Source organism: Kogia breviceps, chromosome 18 (assembly GCF_026419965.1).
Source record: "Kogia breviceps isolate mKogBre1 chromosome 18, mKogBre1 haplotype 1, whole genome shotgun sequence".
Lineage (NCBI taxonomy): Eukaryota > Metazoa > Chordata > Mammalia > Artiodactyla > Physeteridae > Kogia > Kogia breviceps.
Genome location: NC_081327.1, coordinates 5,832,807 through 5,854,737, shown reverse-complemented (window position 1 = coordinate 5,854,737; position 21,931 = coordinate 5,832,807). Strand labels below are relative to the sequence as shown.

The 21,931-nt window shown below is 54.1% G+C and overlaps 1 protein-coding gene across 8 annotated transcripts in view; it reads left to right on the top strand.

Annotated features, from left to right (window-relative positions):
- Positions 1-236: 236 nt before the first annotated feature.
- Positions 237-21,931, top strand: part of MYH14 (myosin heavy chain 14) — a 93,146-nt gene continuing 71,451 nt past the window's right edge. For 3 of the 8 annotated variants that reach the window (XM_059044028.2, XM_059044030.2, XM_067018757.1), the window contains exons 1-10: positions 268-310; positions 5,490-5,900; positions 10,887-11,043; positions 14,093-14,120; positions 14,249-14,351; positions 15,045-15,068; positions 16,633-16,725; positions 17,043-17,106; positions 19,675-19,773; positions 20,734-20,874. In XM_059044028.2, the coding sequence (XP_058900011.1) occupies positions 5,493-5,900; positions 10,887-11,043; positions 14,093-14,120; positions 14,249-14,351; positions 15,045-15,068; positions 16,633-16,725; positions 17,043-17,106; positions 19,675-19,773; positions 20,734-20,874 (1,117 nt within the window). In that variant the 5' untranslated portion in view covers positions 268-310; positions 5,490-5,492. Of the gene's footprint in view, positions 311-1,839; positions 1,947-5,489; positions 5,901-10,886; positions 11,044-14,092; positions 14,121-14,248; positions 14,352-15,044; positions 15,069-16,632; positions 16,726-17,042; positions 17,107-19,674; positions 19,774-20,733; positions 20,875-21,931 lie in introns of those variants that run through there. The other 5 variants (XM_067018760.1, XM_067018758.1, XM_059044029.2 and 2 more) reach the window with 4 other exon arrangements.

Sequence of the window (21,931 nt, the reverse complement as noted above, 5' to 3'; positions counted from 1 at the left end):
CGCCCCCCGAGTCTCGCCATTGGTCTCACCCCCTGCCTGTCAGACTTCGGGTCCCGCCTATGACCGCGCCGCCTAGCTCCAAGCTCCGGCGCTGTTCTTTTCCCACGGCTGGCACACTCCGGCAACTTCTGATTGGCCCCGCCCGCCAGCCGCTCCTCTTGATTGGCGGGAGCGTCCCTCGTGGGCGGGTCCATGGCTTGTCGCAGCGGGCGCCGATTGGCCCCTGCTGCGCTTGTGTGGGCGGGGCTTTCCTGGCTGGCCCGCCTCTCTTTCTCCCCAGGCCGAAGCCTCTGGACGGCCCTGGAAGCCGGTGAGTGCCCGGGGCCCAATGCCCGCCTGAGGCGGCGAAGTGGGACTGGGCCCGGGGAGGCTGGAGATTCGGGGCTCCGGTCGGGGCTCCGGAGGCCGGCGCGAGCTGCGGGGGAGGGGCGGTGACGCGGACACTCACCCTCGGGCGAGCAGCCGGACGGCAGCGGGGGTCGAAGGGAGGGGGGTGGGGCGGGGCGCCTACACTCCCCTAACTCGAGCTCCTACTATGTGCGAGGCCGGGTCGGGGTCCTCGCTTTAGCCCCAGGCCTACTCTGCAAATGGGGAAACTGAGGCTCGCTTTGGGACCTTGGACGCTTTAATACCTGAGTCATTGCCTTCAATCCCCCACTCCCAGATGACAGTGTCTCTATTTTCACGTGTAAAAATTGCGGACCAGAGCCAGGGATCATCATGACTGACGGAACAGAGGGGTGGAGAAAGACATCTTTGAGCCCCCACGGTGTACTTGGGCGCTTTTATTTTTATAACTAAATAATTACCTTTAACTATATTAACTCGAGATGGGTTATATTGTACCCATTTTACAGGGAGGGTAAAACAGCCTGGACAGAGGCGGTGACTGCAGGGGGACAGGGTTGAGAACAACACTTCAGAGACCAACTGTGTGCTGGGTTCCTTAACCTTTTTAATCCCACAGTAGTCCCCCAAGGAAGGCTGTAGTCTCTAACAGATGGGGAAGCAGGTTGAGAGAATTACCAGTTGGGAGGAGGAAATTGACATCTTTGAGGACCTACTACACGTTGCTCTCAAATCCCCTCTTCAGAATGGCAGAAAAATGGTCTGGGCTTGAATCCCATTTCTCCGTTTTACTGATTGTGTGACCTTGAGCAGTTTACTTCGTTCACCTCTCCATGCCTCAGTTTCCCCATCAGAGAAGTGGAGATTCTGACTTTCCCTATCCTACTGGTTTTTGAGAGCATTCTATGAATTTGGACAGCTGTTCTAAAAGCAGGAAAACACCCGGCACATAGTAGGTGCGCTTACCACCATTTAGTCCTCAATTCGCCCATGAGAGAACTGAACTGAACTGAAGCTCCAGAGCCTAGAAAAACATTTTGTCGTCTTCTTTGGTACTCCTAGTGTTCTCTGTGGATTGTGTGGTCCCATTTGCAGGGTCGGGGAAACTGAAGTTCAGCGAGATTAAATGATGTCGTGAGGCATTACTTGTTTAAGCGCTGGGCTGGGCACTTTCTCCCACATCGGCTTATTCATTTCATTGGCCTCAATTCGCGGAGGGGAAAGCCGATGCCCAGAAAGCTTGAGCGGGATTTGAACCCCCGGAGTCCTCAGCCCTCTCTGATGCGGGTCCTTGACCTTTGCTCGCCAGAAGAAGGAGGGGCCCCTGCTGCCGCCGCTGCCGCCCACCTGGCAACAGGCTTATCCCCGCCTCCCGCCATCCCCCTGTCTAGAGCCTTGCAGCTCCAGGACCCGCCCCCTTCCCAAGCCGGGCAGGTGCTGGGTGACATCAGAGCCGGGCTCCCTCCCGGTGACGTGACGTGGCCCCGCCCCGCGCTGGACCGCGGAGGTAGCCGCACCTGAGAGCTCGGAAGAGGACGGGGGATTCCCGTGCCCCCTCCCTATCTTCCCGCTTCCTGTACCAAGCCGGCGCCCCCCAGGTAGCCCCGAGGATCCGCGGGTTGAGGGGACAGCTACACGGGCACTTGGGTCTCAGGGAGATGGGGCTTGGGTGCTGGGATTCCGAGATCTGAGGAGAGGGTCTGGGGGCCAGGCATCCCAGGTCTGATTAAGGACTGCTCTGGGAGTCTGGGCTCCTAGGTCTGGAGGGAGGAAGGCACTGGCTCCAGGGAAGGAGGAAGGGGCTGGGGACCTGGACTCCTGGGTCTGGGGGCCCAGATTTCTGAGTCTGGGGGCAGAGCGGACCCCTGAATCCTAGCACTAGACTGAGGTCAGAGGGCCAGGTGCTAAGGGCCCCAACCCCTGCCCCAGGGGCAGATTCCTGGCTCCTTTTCCTTTCCAGCCCAGCAGTCTCTGCCCCTCCCAGGACAGGTGCTTTCACCTGCGCTGGTGATAGAAATGAGCCCTGGCAAAGGTGTTCCTGCAGGCTAAGGAGGGTGGGGCTGCCAAAGGGGCAGGCCCACCTCATCAGAGCTGTTATCAGCCCTCAGAATCTGGATGTCCCAGACGTCCTCAGCTCTAGCCCGCCTGCAGTAAGGTGAGGGGGCTCGGACTCATGGGTCCAAGGGAGGAGGGGGCTGAGGGTTCCGATTCCTGGATCCTGGATGAGTAGCCTGCTGGGGTCCCAGACTCCTGAGTCTCGAGGAGGAGGGGGCTCGGGGCCCAGGCTCCTGGGTCTGGAGGAGGAGGGGGCTGGGGGCCCAGGCTCCTGGGTCCCAGGGGGGAGGGACTGGGGGCCCAGATTCCTGGCTCTAGGGAGGGGAAGCATAGGGCTGGGTGATTGCAAAAAACTCCCAAACCCTTCCTGGTCAAAGGCCGCAGGCTGGAGAGGAAGTGGGTGGGGTGAGGGTGGGGGTAAAGTCCCAGGGATGGGACTTGGCTGTGAATGCTTCAGGGCCGCACGGAGGCCTGGGGTGAGCCTGGGCAACTTGGGGCCTGGGAAGTGGAGAAATGGTATCCAACGGTGGGAGAAGCCTGCTGTTTGAGTGCAGGGGCCTTGGGTTTGAGGCCCCGGGAGCATCAGGCCCAAACGTCACGGGGTGGGCTGGGGGCCTGGGACTGCTGGTGGGGAGGAGAGGGTCTGTGGGGAAGGGAGGGACACGTGGCCTGGAGCTGAGCTTCCGGGTGAGAGAAAGGCAAGAGCCTGATGGGACCAGGTTTAGGGCTGCCCCAAGAGGAGCTGGGTGTTTGAAGGGACTTCTCCAGGGATGTGTCGGAGGTGGGGGGGCCTGGAGGGCAGAGGCAGAAGCACCGAGGTGGGGGGGACAGAACATTGGGGGGTTCCTGTGACGGGGGTGGCGGTGACGTGGCCGTTTGAGGCAGTGGGAGAGAATAGAGGCCAACTTTTTTCCTGACCTGTGCTTAGACTGCTGCAGAATTGCAGCAGTGGTCTGTTCACTACTGGTCTGCAGCCCCTTTAAGGGCGGGGAGGGGTCTAGCACAGGCTGGCTCCCCCAGTGCCTCCGCTATCAGCTCACAGCTCATCTTGGGTTCTGACTGTCCGAGACTAGATCACCCCCAGACCAGGAGCTCCTCAAAGCAGGGCCCCGTCTGACTCATCTCTGGGTCCTCAGACTCACTCTGGGCAGAGCCTCTGTACTTGAACAGCCTCAGGGAATGTTGAGTGAATGCAGAAGTGAATGAATGGGGCCAGTCTCCCCGTTGTAAAGAGAAGGAAGTCAGGTCACAGGGAAGGAAGCCACTAACCGAGGGATGAGATTCAGGTCTGTTCTGGGGTACACCAGAGGTGGTCAGGGAACCTGAGTTACAGAAATCAGATTGACACCCTCCTAGGGCTCACATCTATGAGGTCAAGGTCCTCATCACAACAGGATCTGACCCCTTTGGTCCCTAATCTTACCTTACCTACCACCCTCTCTGCCTGGATCACCTGGCACCAGCCACACTGGCCTCTCACAATGCCACAGACACACAGGCACACACCTGCCCCAGGGCCTTCGCACGGAGCTATTCTCCCAGCCTGGAATGCTTTTCCTCCTGACGTTCCCATGGCCTGCTTCCTTCATCTCCCTCAGATCTTTATTCTGATGCCACATCAAAGAGGCTTTCCCTAGCCACCCCAATTAAAACTTCAGCTCCCCTCAACCCTAACATCTCCTGTTCCCTGCTTCGTTTTTCTCCTTGGCGTGTATCATCATTTAACATACTATATAATTTACTCATTTATCTTTGAATCCATCTCCTGGGATTAGAGCAGTGCGAACTCATACAAATACAGTGCAAGCCAAATGTATAATTTAAAAATTTCTAGCCACTTTAAAAATAAAAAAGTAAAAAGGAACAAGTGACATGAATGTTAATGATATATTTTACTTAACCCAATATATCCAAAATATTATCAGTGCAATATGTCATCAAATGTAAAAAACACGAATGAGCTTTTCGTTGTACTGTCTTTGAAACTGGGTGTGTGTCTTATGCTCAGAACCCACCTCAGTTTGGATTCTCCATTTCAACTTTCCAGTAGCCACACAGGGCCAGGACTCCCGAAATAGCCAGAGCAGGGCTGGAATGTTAACACCTTAGAAAGGCAGGGATCTTTTTCTGGCTTGTTTTTGGCTATATGACTGATGCCTTGAATAGTGCCTGGCTCACAGCTTGGCTTATTAAAGAATTAATTCTTAAAAATTTATTTTATTGAAGTATAGTTGGTTTACAATGTGGTGTTAATTTCTGCTTTTCAGCAAAGTGATTCAGTTATACATATATATGTTCTTTTTCATATTCTTTCCCGTTATGGTTGATCCCAGGATATTGAATATGGGTCCCTGTGCTGTACAGTAGGACCTTGTGGTTTATCCATTCTATATATAATAGTTGGCATCTGCTAATCCCAAACTCCCAATCCATCCCTCCCTCATCCCCCGCCCCTTGGCAACCACAAATCTGTTCTCTATGTCTGTGAGTCTGTTTCAGTTTTGTAGATAAGTTCGTTTGTGTCATATTTTAGATTCCACATATAAGTGATATCATATGATATTTGTCTTTGACTTACTTCACTTAGTATGATAATCTCTAGGTCCATCCATGTTGCTGCCAATGGCATTATTTCATTCTTTTTTTAATGGCTGAGGAGCATTCCACTGTATATATGTACCATATCTTTGTCCATTCATCTGTTGATGGACATTTAGGTTGTTATTAAAGAATTCTTGAATCAGTGATTCCCTGGGGGGGTCTAGTGGTTACGACTTGGAGCTTTCACTGCTGTGGCCAGGGTTCAATCCTTGGTCAGGGAATTAAGATCCAACAAGCCACGTCGTGTGGCCACACACACACACACACACACACACACACACACGCACTCACACAAACAGAATTATTTAATGAATGAATGGATAGAGAGGCGAATGGGTGGAATGAGTAAAGAAAGATTGTGGATCCATTTTGCAGATGTGTAAATCGAGGTCTGGGGGAGAAAGGCAGTGCTGACTGCCTGGGGGATCTGGGGTGGGGATGGAGCCCCCCCTCCCTGACCCTCGCCCTCTGCTCTCTCCCTGCAGACCATGGCAGCAGTGACCGTGTCGGTGCCCGGGCGGAAGGCACCCCCCAGGCCGGGCCCAGTGCCCGAGGCGGCCCAGCCGTTCCTGTTCGCGCCCCGTGGGCCGGGCGTGGGGAGTGTGCCCGGGGGCTCGGCCATGTCCCCGCAGGTGGAGTGGACAGCACGGCGCCTGGTGTGGGTGCCTTCGGAGTTGCACGGCTTCGAGGCGGCGGCCCTGCGGGACGAGGGCGAGGAGGAAGCCGAGGTGGAGCTGGCGGAGAGCGGGCGGCGGCTGCGGCTGCCGCGCGACCAGATCCAGCGCATGAACCCACCCAAGTTCAGCAAGGCCGAGGACATGGCTGAGCTGACCTGCCTCAATGAGGCCTCCGTGCTGCACAACCTCCGCGAGAGATACTACTCCGGCCTCATCTATGTGAGTGGCCTCCTTCCCCGGGAGGGCATTGCCCGGGGTGCGGGTCTGGGTGTCAACACCACAACTTGAACCAACCTGGGGCTATTTATAATCTTTATCCCATGTCTATGACTCTGCCTACGCTTACTTGCCAAATGATAAACTATTGCATATCAAGAGTGCCTCAGGGCTTTCCTGGTGGCGCAGTGGTTGAGAGTCCGCCTGCCGATGCGGGGGACGCGGGTTCGTGCCCCGGTCCGGGAGGATCCCACGTGCCGCGGAGCGGCTGGGCCCGTGAGCCGTGGCCGCTGCGCCTGCGCGTCCGGAGCCTGTGCTCCGCAACGGGAGAGGCCACAACAGTGAGAGGCCCGCGTACCACAGAAAAAAAGAGTGCCTCAGACCCCATTGGGGGCGTCCTGTAATATTATAGGGTAGATGCTCCTTATTCTTTTCCTTAAGTTAAAAAAATTCTGAATCCTCAAATGTAACACATCCAAAGGTTTTGAGACAGGGATATGGATCTGTACTGATAATTAACGGGAGCCACTGAGTATGGAAAACTGCATGCCTGGCTCTGTGCGTTTGTTTCCTTTCATCTTACAAATAGTAGAGTGTTTTATACTTAAAAGGAAACTGAGGCCCAGAGAGATTTAATAACAATGAAAACTAACATTTATTAAGCATGTACTAGGCACTCTAAAATATATTGTTTCAATACATTTGCACAATTATAAAGCATTTTGGCCCCATTTTACAGATAAAGAAACTGAGGCACAGAAAGGTCAAGTTCCTTGACCAAGGTCACCCAGTTGGACTTGGCAGACATGGGTAGTCTGGCTCCAGGCCCCACCACTTTGCTGTGATGTCTCTTAGGATTAAGGTGGGATTGATGATAGTGAGGTCAACTATGGTCTAGTCTCTGTTAAGCATTCAGTGTCTCACGTTAAAGTTAAAAGCAGACAGGTGGAGTAGGGCAGCAGTTCTTAACTCTGCTTTCATGTTACAATCATGTTAGGAATTTTTAAAAATTACCAAGACCCAAGCCCCGCCTCACCCCATTTAAATCAGGCTCTCTGAGGGTGTGACTGGTCTTTTGAATAAGCTTCCAGGGTGGTTCTAAGGGACAGCCAAAGCGTTATTCAGAGCAAACAGGAAGAGAGAGAGTGACAAGGAATGTGGACAATAATAATGCAAAATAATGATCATGGGTGGCTAGCAAATATTTATCAAGCACTTGTGATGTGCCAAGTACTGTTCTAAGTGCTGCGTGTGGGTTATCAGCTCACTTGTGGGGCGGAGCTTGTTCTTATCACCTGATGTTTCAGGAATGTTAAGTGACTTGGGTCCCAGGTCACATGGACATGAAGGATTTGAACCCGGGCAGCTGGCCCCAGACTCATGCTCCCAACACCCGTTTAGAGGGCGAGGGTCTCACTACCTTACTCATTTCAACTGACCCCACGAGAAAAAACTACAAAATACCTCACTAAAACCCGAAAAGGAAAAGTACTGGTTTAATATTTTTTTAAAAAAACCACAAAACTTTAATGAGAGTAATAAAAGAATATTTCAATCAATGATGAAATGTATCAAAAACTAAGGATAAATAAACTGGCCCCAGTATCCACCCCATTAAGGGTCACAGGCACAAGATTAGAATATTTTTTATGAAATCTGATTCCTGTTTGGGGAGGAGACTGAGGTTGTGAGAGGGCCAGTGGCTGGCTCGGGGACCCTCAGCTTTTGGTGGCAGGGGTGGGATTTGAACTGAGGGCTGCCTGGCCCTGGATGGAGGTGGCAGCTTCTCCAGGCTGTACTGGGCCCCTGTGATTCCTCACGAGCCTTTGTGAGTCCTGGGAAAGAGACATCTGTCCAGGCCACTCCCCTGGACCTCACCAAAGACAGGGGATCAGAGGGGCGCCCAAAACACTGAGCCACCCTTTTCCTGTGAATAAACACTGAACCCTCACGGCAACTTTGTAAGGTATCTCCTATCATCCCCATTCCGCAGGTGGGGACAGTGAGCCTCAGGGAGGGGCCAGGATTTGGACAAAGCCCCACCAGCTGCACACCAGCTTAACTGGGATTTGAACCCAGACCGTCTGACTCCAGACCCTACATCCTATCCACTGCATTAGGAAGATTATTGGGAAAGTTCAGGGGCAAAAATGGTAAGGGCCGAGCTAAGGCTATGGCCCGAGAGCCAGAGAATTGGGACCTGACAAATGAAAGCGAGATGGAAGATTCCAGAAGCCCAGACAGGAAGCAAATAGGGCCTTAACAATAATCATTAGCAATTAGTGACGGCCTGCTTTCTCCATCAGGAGCTGTTCTAAACTTCTTTCCAATATGATCTGTTGACCCCCTCTCCACATAAGGCTGTGAGGTAGGGGTTATGACCTCCTTTGTCCACAGCTTGGAGAGAAGAAGCCATTAGCCCAGTAGTAGCTAACAGCTAACGTATTAATCACACACAGGGAGCTCCCTGGAGGTCCAGTGGTTAAGACTGCAGTGGCAGCACAGGTTTGATCCCTAGTCGGAGAACTAAGATCCTCACGTGCCATGTGGCAAATAAACAAACAAACAAACAAGCAAGCGAGCATGCACAGGGCTCCAGGGCCCACGCTGAGCCCTGTACTTGCAACGGGAACTTGCGGATGGCTCCCAGCAGCCCTCTGTGGAAGCGCTGTTCCCGTCCCTGTGTGATGAGAAAATGGGACCCAGAAAAGTTAAGGCACTTGCTCAGGCCACGCAGCTAGAAGATTCGATTCAAGCTCCACCTTGTTCATCCTCGGGCCCTGCTTCATAAATGCTCACTGGCCGACTGGTGATGGGGAAGACAGTGCTTCCCAGTGCGAGGAGTGGGGGGCGTCCGGGGTTCTAGAAACCCAGTTTCTGTCGCTAGTAGGCTATTTGGCCTTGAGTGGCTCAGGGTCTCGGTCCCTCCACTGGGCTGCTCAGGGCAGGAAGGGGACCCATCTGCCGGACACTGGCCATGTTCTCTGCTCTGTGAGGCACTGGAGGATGCATGGTGGCGTGCCACGCTCAGAATCCTTCTAGACTGTGTGGGGGGGGTTACAGCTCCATTTTACCAGGACTGGCAGCTGAGGCTCAGAGAGGGCAAGCCCCTCGTGCTAAGTCACACAGGGCTCGAAACCCAGGATGACGTGGCATCCGAGTCTGAGTGAACTCTTAGCTTTCAGGTGGGATGGGAACGTGAGCGTCTTGGGACCCATGACTGGAGCGCCTTTTATGGGGCCCCGCCTTGGGCTGCCTGGTTTTCATTCATTATCGTCCTGAATCCCCACAGCCTCTGTAATGAGATGGGGAGGGTTTCTCAGGGAGAAAACCGAGACTGTGGGGAGAGTCACAGGGCTGAGGAGAGGGGGAGGCAGGGAGTTGCACCCGGTGGGTCTGCCTTCAGAGCCCCGAGGGCTGGGGCAGCCACCCCAGACCCCTTCCGGCCAGGTTTTCCGCAGCTGTGCCCCGGCCGCTCAGGTGTCCCCGACCCTCTCTAGGCACACCAGCCTCTGCCCTTTGCCCCCTGGCCTTGGCAGCCCGCTCAGATTCCATCTGGGGTGTCGCCTTGGCCACCAGGTATGGTTGGCAGGAGGGGGCTGAGATGGGGAGTAGCACGGGTCGAGGAGGCTCCTCTGTCCGCCAGGAGTTGGGCCCCGGGCACCAGCAGCCATGAGATACCCTCCCTGGGAATGTGGCCGGGCCGCCCTGCCCTCGAGAGCTCCTGGGAGCTGCTGGCAGGGAGGGCAGACGCCCAGCAAACCGGTTGTTCTGCTCCAGACTGGCCACCCACCCTCCCATCCTTAAACGCTTGGCACCTGGGAGCCGGGCAGCCTGTGGTGGCCACACCCTCGCTCTGCTTGAGAAGCTCTAGCCATCTGGGAGCTTAAAGCAGTTCTGCTACCAACCAACAAGTAACCAGCTAGCCATTTAACTAGCGAAGTAGCTAACTAGCTGGCTAAGTAGCTAACTGGTTTCATAGTTAACTAGCTAAGCCCCTAAGTAGCTAACTCCCTGCCGGATTAGCTAGCTTAGTTCAGCTAACTTAGCTCGTTAGCTCTCTGAGTTGGTTTAGCTAGGTGATCAGCTAGCTCTCTAGCTGTCTTAACTGCCTCTATCCATCCTAAGTGCGTCTTGTCTACCCGAGGCTCTGTCCGAGCTGGAACAGTTCTTAAACCGTTACAGGGTCCTGCACTCAGGCCCAACAGCTGTGTGAACAAATTCAGGGTGTCCATGAACTTGGATGCCAAAAGAAAAAAATTACATCTTTATTTTCACTCACCTTGAGAACCTGTTTAGCATTTCCTCCAGTAAGAAGGAACCACCAAGACGATCATGGAAGCAGGTCCTGTGAGTCTGTTATGAACGGAAACTGCAGACATGCTCTTGTCGTGTTTCAGCTGCTGCAGATACTGGGAGCACCCTTCCAGAAATATTCTATGTGTATTCAAGCAAATTCATAAAAATACTCTTCTTGCACCCCTTTCCATGCAAACAGTTCTTGCCTTGTCTCCTTTCCGTGATAATGTTTTGGAGATAGTTCTCCACCTGTATACAGTACACCAGGAGCATCATAGGAGACCATTGTACGACCATGCATCCAGATTGTCTCCAGTCTTTCGCTGTTTTAAAAATGATGTTACAAAAAAAAAAAAAAAATGATGCTACAGATGAACTTGCACATGGTCCTTTCACGCATGTGCGAGTCCAAGCAGTGACAGGGCTACAGAGCCTACATTCTCTCTCTGTGTGTGAATCCTCATCCGTACAGCACCTTTGTGCAATTTGGAAAGCTTATTTTCAGCCATCAGCCTGAAACTGTTTGTAACAAATGTTCAAATCTACATTGTCATGGTGTAAATGGCAGCCCCTTTGCCAGGTGTCCTTGTGCAGTGCACAACCTGCCCAGCTGTACACAGCAGCCCCATGCTGCCGTCTGGGCCACAGGCAGGCAGCTAGCTGAGGCCCTCTCCTTCTTGCCCCCTGCAGACCTACTCCGGCCTTTTCTGTGTGGTCATCAACCCGTACAAGCAGCTTCCCATCTATACAGAGGCGATTGTGGAGATGTACCGGGGCAAAAAGCGCCACGAAGTGCCGCCCCACGTGTATGCAGTGACTGAGGGGGCCTACCGAAGCATGCTCCAGGGTGAGTGTGGGGCTTGGGCTGCTGGAGGTGCCTCTTCGGCGGGGACTGGGCTGGGGGTCAGGATCAGATGACAGGTCAAGGATTTCAGACACTGTGAGGCTTCTTTGTGGGGCAGGAGGTAATACAAATGGAGGGCCGAGTGGGCAAGGCTCTGGGTCCTACCAGACAGGCCCCTTTTTATCTGTCTCTCTGTTCACCCCTTCCCTCAACAAGTCTCATTTGGGACCTCACTATTGCCAGCTCTTGCAAAAATTCCTCTTGAAACAATGATTCTTAAGAGTGTTCATTCGTTCAACATTTATATTGTTGACGTGATCTACATTGTCATGGGTGAATGGCCGCCCCTTAGACAGTGGGCAGCATGGGGTCGCCGTGTACAGCTGGGCAGGCTGAGCACTGCACAAGGATGTTCGTCAGAGGGGCTGCCATTCACCCCATGGCAATGTTGATCAGTTCTGGCAAAATTCCAAAATTCCCACGTAGTATTCATACTATACTCCTTAGATATTTATTATGTATACATACATACATACATGTATATCAAATACCTGCAAATACCTGCATTATGCACTCAAACATATTTATATATAATGTTTTTATAGTCACATTCTGAATTTGTATTTAGTCAGAGGTAACATTTTAGTTGGTTATATAATCTAATTTGTTACATATTTTGTGTACTCGTTACTATAACTTAGGAATAAATGTTCAAGAAAATAAGAGTGAGTGCCTGCTCTGGGTCGAGCACTTTTCCCGGATGAACCCATTGAACGTCACAGCCACCCTATGAAGGAGGTGTGCTCGTTCTCCCTGGTTGCCAGGTGGGGAAACTGAGGCATAGAGCAGCGCAGTCACTGCCCACCGTCCCACTGGCGGGGCAGTGGCTGAGGTAGGATTCGAACCCAAGGCGCCCAGCTGCTGCCTGCGTGGAGGTCACACTGTGTATCGTGTCCTCGTCCTGGGCTGGGCCCTGTGACTTTTGACGTGTGACCCTCCTGGATTCTAATACCTGACCCCGACTCGGCCTCTTGCTTGCTGTGTAACCCTGCGAAAGTGGCTGGCCCTCTCTGAGCCTCAGTTTCTTTTTCTTTTTTATTTTTTTGCCACACCATGAGGCTTGCAGGATCTCAGTTCCCCGACCAGGGATTGAATGTGGGCCCCAGCAGTGAAAGTGCCGAGTCCTAACCACCGGACCCAAGGAAATCCCCCTAAGCTTCGGGTTCCTTGGCCTGTAAAATGGAGACAATAAACTCCAACTGAACAGAATGTAATTCATTCAAGAAACTTCAATTTGAGCCCCTACCATGTTCCTCCTTGTGCTGAGCATGTGAAATTCAAAGACATGAGAGCAAGATTCTGGATCCCAGGTTCAGCCCCGGATACAAAACAGGCCACAAAACTGTATTATATACTAGCTGGTACATTTTAAGAAATTGTTTTTGAAGATTCTTTCTGAGTTCTGACTGTGGCCCTGTGAGGTAGGGGCTGTTTTGAGCCCCATTTTTCATCTCAGAGATTCTTTTTTTTTTTCTGGCCACGCGGTGTAGCTTGCGGGATCTTAGTTCCCCGACCACGGATCAAACCCGGGCCCCGGCAGTGAAAGCACCAAGTCCTAACCACTCTGCCCCATTTTTCAGATGGGGAAAGTAAGGCACAGAAGACCTCAGAGACTGACGCAAGGTCACACAGCAAGGCGGGGAGGTGGCTGGGCCTTGAACCCATGTCCATAGCCTCCCAAACCAGGCTGCTAACTCTGAGGCCCTATTGAATGCAGCCCTCTCTCTGGCTTAAAACCACCCAGAGACCTCCTGCCCTCCTTAAAAACCATCCAGACCCTTTAATCGTGGTCTCCAAACCCATCTGCATCATCTCCAGCTCTGCCCCCTCCCCCAGCCTCACTGGCCTCCTTGCTGTCTCTCAAACATCTCCAACTTGGTCCCACCACAGGGCCTTTGCACTGGTTGTGCCCCCTCTGCCTGGAATGCTCTTTCCCTGCTTCCTCATCCTTTAGGGCTGAGCTGAAATAGCACCTCTTCTGAGATGCCTTCTGGCCCTCGACCCCTCCCCTCAGTCACTTCTTATGACTTTAGACCAGGGCTTCTCAATCCTGGCTCTGTTGACATTTGGGGCTGGATGAGTCTTTGGAGTGGGGTGTCGTCCTGTGCATCATAGGATATTAAGCAGCATCCCTGGGCTTTACCACTAAAGCTTGTAGGACAATCCTCCCAGGTTGCGACCACCAAAAATGTCTCCAGACATTGCCAGCTGTCAAATCTTCATCTTTAGTTTATGGGGTTTTTTTTTGTTGTTGTTGTCATTGTTTGTTTGTTTGTTTTGCTTTGCTGCATGGCTTGCAGGGATCTCAGTTCCCAGACCAGGGATTGAACCCAGGCCATGGCAGTGAAAGCCCAGAATCCTAATCACTAGGCCACCAGGGAACACCCCTAGTTTATGTGCTTTTACCCCCCAACTCAAGCAGATGCTTCATGAGGGCAGGGACCTTGCAAATTCTCACTGACACTTAGTAGGTGGTCAGTGTGCATTTGTTGAAGGGTTGTGTCAGGCCCAGGCTGCGCGTAGGAGGAGATGGTGGGGACTGAGCTGTGCTCTCTGCCCTCAAGTTGGGCAGATGACCCACCAATGGGCCACCAGTCACCAAAACTACGATTCTGTGGCCTGTTTTCTATTAGAGGCTGAGCCTGGGGTCCAGGATCTCACTCTCATGTCTTTGAATTTCACACACTCAGCACAAGGCAGCACAGGGTAGGGACTCAAATTGAAGTTTGTTGAATGAATCACATTCTGTTCAATTGGAGTTTGTTGTCTCCATTTTACAGGTAAGGACACAGACTCAGAGAGGGGTAGCTGCTTTCCCAGGGCCACACAGCAAATGAGAGGTTGAGTTAGGGTTAGGTATTAGAATCCAGGAGGGTCACATGTCAAAATCCAAGCTTTTCCTTAGCCTTTGGGAAGGATTTTGAAAAGAGGGTGGCCAGTGTCTCGCTGGAGAAATCCTCCCACGTGACACGTCCCCCTCTGTCCCCTACAGATCGTGAAGATCAATCCATTCTCTGCACGTGAGTAATCCTGAAGGACTTCCTGGAGGAAGCGGGGTCCCGGCTGGGAGTGGCCTCTGCTTGGAACGGGCGGGGCTTACCTCGGAACATTGCTGACCCTTTTTGTTTCCCTTTGTGCCCCGCCTTAGCGGGGAGTCTGGGGCTGGGAAGACAGAAAACACCAAGAAAGTCATCCAGTACCTCGCCCATGTGGCATCATCGCCAAAGGGCAGGAAGGAGCCGGGTGTCCCGGTAAGTGACCTGCCTTGGGACGTCCTCTGGACCCTGCCACCAGCAAGGCCCCCTCCATCTCAGGTTCTGCTTCCCTCCATAACTAACTCCCTGCCTGCCTCCTCCATGGAGGGACACAGTTGTGGGCCTTCCCCTGGCTGCCCATGCCCCCTGCATCCCTACTGTGTGCCTGATATAGTGCTGGGAGCAGAGGCAGGGTAGACACAAAAATGTGAAGGCCGGTCCTTGGCCTCATTGGCCCTTGGAACAGTGCCTGGCACACAGTAGGTGCTCACATTCCAGAGCATCCACTATGTGTCAGGCCTGTTTAGGTTCCGGCAATGCCCAGCTTTGCTCTATAAGTGAGCATTTATATAGTGCTAGTGCTTTTGCTTCTATTACTGTAACACTCCAGTGAGGTGGGTGTGGTCTGCCTGCGTTAAAGACGGGAAGCCAAAGTCACAGCTGCGGTGAATTGGTTGTCCGAGACCATACACCCAGGAAGGGCCAGCCTGGATTCAAACCCTAGGTACTGTGGGTACCCCACCCCCCGACGCCACCCCACTCCACACGGCCAGTTTCCCCAGCCCCTCGTCTCTCCGCCTCACCCCACCCACCTGAGACCACCAGTTCACCTGTGTGTCTGTCCATGTTCCATGTGCTGTGTCCTGGTCCGTGTCCCGGTCCGTGTCTCGTGTCCTGTGACTTCCTCAGGCCTCCACCAGCACCGTGTCTTATGTGAGTAGCGGGGAATCACCTCGAGTCCTGTCACCCCTAATACCACCTGGGTCACCCCAAACCACAGTCTTCCCGGCAGACAGGGCCCCCTCAGGCACTGGTGGCCACCCCTGCCAGGAAGCCACATTGCCGCTTACGGCAGTCCTGCTGTGTGCACGCCCAGCCCCATACTGTCATTTCACACGACCCTACTGTGTGCACACCGCCCCCCCCACCCCACTGTTGCTTCTGGAAGCCCTACTGCGTGCACACACCTAGGTCCCACGCGACCATTTAGTGTGGTCCTACCGCACGTGTGCAGACCCCAACCACACAGCTGTTTCTGTTAGCCCTACTGTGTCTGCAGACTGGCCACAGGTCCCAATGTGAAACAACCCAGAGGCCAAAGCTGCCATTTATTGTTGATCTGCTAAATATATGTAGACAGAGCCCACAGACACCGCGGGTTCACACAACCCACAGACCCACGCTGACAGTTATGGTAGGGTTAGTGTGTTTACACCCAGCTCAGGCTAGTGTCTGAGGGCTCACAGGGCATTTAAAGAAATCGTTGGTATCTTTGAGAGCCTGGCTAGGAAAGAGGGGAAGGGGATTGCTGTTGACTGAGCACCTACTATGTTCCTGGCTCTGACACCGAGGTGGCTGTAGGGAAGTTCAGAATAAGATCCCTACCCATGGGATAAATTGGGTGTAGAGTATGAAAAGATGCACATTACCATATATAAAATAGATAAACAACAAGGATTCACTGTATAGAACAGGGAACTATATTTAATATCTTGTAATAAACTATAATGGATAAGAATCGGAAAAAGAAGAATATAGGTATATACATATATATGTATAACCATATTTTGCTGTATACCTGAAACTAACACAATATTATAAATCAACTATACTTCAGTTTTAAAAAAAGGTTCCTGTCTTAAATAAATAAATAAATAAATAAATAAATCCCTTCCCATGGATCAGCCTGACTGGGGGAGGAAACTACCAAACTGCTAAACAGTTTGAAGCACTTCACATAGATGGTATAGATTTTTCTTTAATTCTCCAAGTGATACACGAGTACATATTCACTGTAACAACAACAACAAAAATCAGATAAAGTGAAATTCCTCTTTCCTTCTCTCAGTCCTCCTTCCTTGGAGTGTCTTAGGCTGTTGACAGTTTGGTGTGTATCCTTGCAGACCTTTCTCTAAATGTTTACAGACTTGTGTCTGTCCTTATAGAAATAGGAGTCCTGTTTTGTGGTGTGCTTTTCCCTCAATTTATTTTTTATGAACGGGATCACACTGTAGGTATTTTCCTGCAACTTGCTTTTTGTTTTGTTTTGTTTCCACTAACAATGTATCCTGGAGATGTTTCCTCAGTTGTTTCCTCGTTCCCTTCACAGTAGACTGAAGGGCACGGCCCAGATGCGGGAAAGCGGGCACACACCCGGACACGCAAAGGCCCCTCACACACAGACACTCAGCCAGCCGTGACACAGACCCACCCCCCCTTACAGCTGGGCCACCCCCCCTCCGCCCACTGACGGGTCATCCCCCCCACGCCCCTGCAGGGTGAGCTGGAACGGCAGCTTCTTCAGGCTAACCCCATCCTGGAGGCCTTTGGCAACGCCAAGACAGTAAAGAATGACAACTCCTCCCGATTTGTGAGTGCTGGGGGAGGGCGGTGCCTGGGCCTGAGCCAGTGAAACAGGAGCTGGGAGTTTAGGAGGATGGTGGAGGGGAGGCAGGATATATGGGTCTGTTGAAGGAGGGGGGGGCCTGGGGGCCGAGGAAAGAAGTCAAAGGGGCCTGGACCTTGAATTCCCGCCCCCCGAACTGGAACCTCATGATTGGACGTGGGGTTCAGTGGAGGGAGAAAGCAAGAGGCAGCCGTGGCTCTGGGAGGGGTGAGTGTGGGTTGGCCGTGCTCTCTAGGCCCACGGGATCCTTGGCTAAGTCCCTCCACCTGCTTCCCTTGCAGGGCAAATTCATCCGCATCAACTTCGACGTTGCCGGGTACATCGTGGGCGCCAACATCGAGACTTGTATCCTCTCACTGCCGGAGGGGTGCCTGGTGGGGAGACGAGGGGTGACAGACAAGGAGGGTGGCTCTTGGGATCTCACCGCTTACGGAAAACAGGCGTCCACGCTCGCCGGGAAACCTGGCTCCCTGCAGCTCAGAAACTGTGCCTCAGTTTCCCCCTCTGCAGAAGGGGAAGGATCCTAGAACCTCAGGAAGGGGCAGAGGCAGCATCTCCACATGAAGGGAGGAGGGCAGGGCCTCCCGGAGCTTTTAGGAGAAGGCCAGCCCAGCCTCCTATGGGGCGGAGGGTCGGCTGTGACTTAACCACAGAGAAAGGTCGTGAGCGCAGGTAGCAAAAGGGGAAGGCGTGTGGGGCTGAGTGGGGGGGGAGGAGGGCAGCGCCAGCTTCCAGAGGCCTTGCCCCGTGGAGTCACATAGGACGCGCTTAGTTCCCAGGTATGCCAACACGTGTGAAATGTTTTCCACCAGGCACGCTCATCAGAGACTCCGCGCCCAGGGTTTTTACTGGGGCCTGATCACATAGGCACCCTCTCCCTGGCACATACCCAAATTCCAGAGTCCCCGAAGGAAAGTGGGTGTTCAGAAGAAACCATGTTGTTTTGCACAAACAGTTCAGGTGCAAGGAGCCCCTCCTGTCAGCCAAGGAAGCCTGGGAACCCTCCCGAAATCCAGATTCCCAGACACCAGCCAGAGGCGGGCCTTGCAAGCCAGCTGAGTCAGCCCAGCTGTGTCAGACCTTTCCCACACATGCTCTGTAGGAATTAAAAAACCCAGAAGCTCCAGGAGTGCAGAGCTTAAGAGAACGAGCGAAGAAATCACACCCACCCACGTTCGAATCCCAGCTCTGACACTCTGAGGGTCTTGAGCACGTGATTTGACCTCTCCGGGCTTCAGTTGCCCCCTCTGTAGAAGGGGGCGGATCGTTGAACCTACCCTGGAAGGGTCTGAAGTGAGGCGGGTTCTCAGCATGGCCCCTGCCACATCGTAAGCACTCAAGCATGAGCTATCTGGGCATCCCCTGGCGGTCGCGGTCCAGAGGTTAGGGCTCGGCGCTTTCACTGCCGAGGGCCCGGGTTCAATCCCTGCCTGGTCGGGGAACTAAGATCCCACAAGCCGTGTGGCAGGGTCAAAAAAAAAAAAAAAAAAAAAAAAAAAAAGCTGTCATTATTAGAAATGAATGAGTCATTTAGCAGTGTCCTTATAGTGTTAACAATTATTCATTGCAATGTGGTTGGGACTCATAACAAATCGTATCCCCGTCCCCGCGGTATCTAGGCTCCCTGTTCCCCGCGGTCATCTGTGGGTGAAGGGTTTTTCCTACGAGGGCTTAGGGAGTAAGGAAACAGGGATCTCGCTGTCAGGCAGCTGGGCGCCATGGGCTCTGCTGCCTCCACCTGGTACCTTCTTCCTTGGGCTCCGGGCCTCGTGTCCTTCTGCCGCCCCAGTTTCTGCGGCCCGTCACCCCTCTGCATCACGGTTCCTGCTCACACAACTTCTCAGAGCTCACGGCTCTCGCTGCCCCATCCCAGGCCTCCACAGACCCCGGCGTCTTCTCTGCCGGCTTCCAAACGCTAACTTTCTCCCATCCACACCCCCCCATCCAGTGGGGGCTGCCCCCACCAGGCACGGCTCTCCTGCCTGGCTGTCTCTGCCTCGGGGCCGATGGCCAGCCTGCGGTCATTGGTGCTTGCGGGACAGGTGCCACCCCCGGGGTCAAACAGATGTGGATCCTGGGCTTGGCCTGGCCCCTCACACCAGCATCAGCATGTCCAGCATTTCTTGAGGGTTTACTGCGTGCCTGGTGGTGTCTTGAGAACTCCGCATACGTTAGCTCAGCTCCTCGTCTCTGTCACCCTGTGAGGCAGGTTCGGTTATCATCCCGTTTCACGGAAGAGGAAAACGAGGCTCGGGGCTGTCATCACTCAGGGTCGCACAGGTCGTGCATGCTCCCTTCACCCCACGTTGCCCTGTGGGACCTCCTCCCGTGGGTCCTCCCCGTCTCACCCAAGCAGGTTAGCACCCCAGGGCTTTGGGTCAACGGTCTGCAGTCCGTCTTGGGCGAGGCTCCCCAAGGCAGGTCCTGCATTATGACAGGTGTGCAAAGTATGTGCTCGGTGGTCCACGGGTGTAGGACACAGACGGCTACACCGATCATCGGGTGTTTTATTTTCCTTTAAGGCGTCTCGCCAGTTTTCAGTGTGTAAACGTGCCACGTGGCTTTCGCAGAGGGAGAAGCTGAGAGCCCCAGCGGTCATACGGGGAAACTGAGGCTGGGAGGATCATGACAGCAGGAGGTATTCTTATCCTTGGTAATGAAAAGCCAGTCACAGCTCCAGTGTTTGACACATAATAACTCACTTACCCCGACAGCACCTCATAGACTCATGGACGGGTGTTAGTATCGGGCCCCTTGCACAGATGAGGAAACTTCAGGCTTGAGGCTTCAGTGACACACGTCCAAAGCCACCGGTCCCGTCAGCGACCAGGTCGCCGGCCGGGGCTGTGTGTGACTCCACGGGATAGCAGGGGGGTCCCCTCCATGCGACACCTTGACTCGCCGCCCCCCCAGACCTGCTGGAGAAGTCGAGGGCCATCCGCCAGGCCAAGGACGAATGCAGCTTCCACATCTTCTACCAGCTGCTGGGAGGCGCCGGGGAGCAGCTCAAAGGTTAGTGTCCGACGGCTCCGCACCCCTCCCTGGGGTCTGGGTGGTAGCCGCGTGTGGGCCCCCTGGGGCGGAGGACGTGGGAGGCACTAACCTTTGTCAAGCACCTGCTTTGTGTCAGGCTCCTGCTGGGTGGTGGATTCTCTCGCCTCCCGGATCCGACCGCCCCCGGTTTCTGCTGCCTCTCGACTCCTGCCACCCCCAGACTCTGCTGCCCTCTGGTTCCCGCTGTCTCCTGGGTCTTGCTCATGCGAGCTACGTGGCCACGTGTCTCCTGCCCACACTCACTTCTCTCCTGAAACTCCGGGGCTCTGCTTACTCCGGCGGGTGCTGTAACAACTCCAGCTTTGCCGTCTCGTGGTTCCCGATGATCGTGGTTTGCGTGGCTTGTAGCCTCCTGCTGCCTCATGGCTCCTGCCTGAGACGCCTTCTGTCTCCTGCTCTGTGCTCCTCCGGCCCTCTGGCTGTGGAAACGCCCCAAGGCTGTCTCCTCTACAGTGGCCCCGCCGCCCTGTGGCTCCCTGTCATTCTGGCTTCTTCGGCCCCGTAGCTTGGGCCGCCTCCCGGCCCCTCCGCACCCAGCCTCCCGCTCACGGTGGCTTCCGAACCCTCTGCCACCGACCCCCTCCTGTCCCATGGCTTCTGCTGACTCAGGCACCCGCAGCCCTGCTGCTGCTTCTGCCAGTGGGCGGCTCCTGCCTTCTCTGGGCAACTCTGCGACTTGAGAATCTTTATGGAAGGAGGGAAGAGGAAAGGTCTGATATGTGCTAAGTACCCACTTCACGCCCGGCCCTTCCCACCAAACCCTTGAAGACTGGATCCCCACTCGTTTGACAGAGGAGGAGACCGAGGTTCCTAGTGGGGAAGTGATGTTCTTCCTGGGGTGGCTATTGAGGAAGCCGGGGCTTGAGTCTGACTCTACAGCTCGTTCTTGACCTTGGCCTCCGCCCGTTGTTCCTGCAGCCGACCTCCTCCTGGAGCCGTTCTCCCACTACCGCTTCCTGACCAACGGGCCATCATCCTCTCCGGGCCAGGAGCGTGAGCTCTTCCAGGAGACACTGGAGTCCCTGCGGGTCCTGGGATTCACCCACGAGGAAATCACCTGTGAGTGAGCCGTGAGCCCAGAGCCCCCCACGGAGGATGGGGGTGGACACCCGGCCATTCATTGCTTGGTTTGAAAACTAAAACAGGGGACGGAGGAAGGAGGAGGCTTTAAACAGGGGATCGGGAAGGACACACTGAGATGGTGATGTTTGCGCAAAGGCCTGGAGAGCCGAAGGTGTGAGCGTTGGTGCTATCTGGGAGGAGCGGTCTAGGCAGGGGGAAACGGCGCGTGCAAAAGTCCCGAGGCAGGAAAGGCGTGGCGTGTGTGAGGAATTGAAACTTCTCGAATGGATTCAATTAGTGGGTGACCCAGGGGAGTGGGGAGATGGAGCCGCAGAGGCAGGTGGGGCCTCCAGTGCCAGCCTGAGGGGCTGGGATTTGTCCCGGGGGCACTGGGGAGCCATGGGAGGGCTGGGAGCCGTGGAGGAGCAGCTCTGGGCCGTGTGGAGGATGGACTGGAGGGCGGGAGGAGGCTGAAGCGAGGGTGCAGGGTCTTCCTTGGACGGTCTGGGCTCGGGGGCCCTGGGGTGAAATACTCAGCTCCTTATCCGTGTTCTGCTGCTTCGCCCCCCACCTTTCTCACCAAACAGTGCATTTTTATAGCAGTTCCCTTGCAATACTGTATTCGTTTGCCAGAGCTGCCATCACCAAGCACCATAAACCGAGTGCCTTGAACAAGTGAAATTGATCATCTCCCAGGTCTGGAGGCCAGAAGTCTGAGATCGAGGTGTTGGTGGGGTTGGTTGGTCCTGGGAGAATCTGTTCCCTTCCCCTCCCCTAACTTCTGGGGGTTTCCTTGTTAGAAGCATCACCTGATCTCTGCCTTCAGCCTCATGGGGTCCGCCCGCCTCCCTGCCGAAGCCTCTGTATGCAAATCTCCCCTTTTATAGGACACCTGTCATTTTGGATTAGGGTCCACCGCACTCCCGTGTGATCTCATCTTAACTTTAATAATTACAGCTGCAACGACCCGATACCCAAATCAGGTCACATTCTGAGAGGTCCCGGGCACTAGGATTTTAATGTGTTTTTGGAGGGGGTAGGGGGACACGATTCA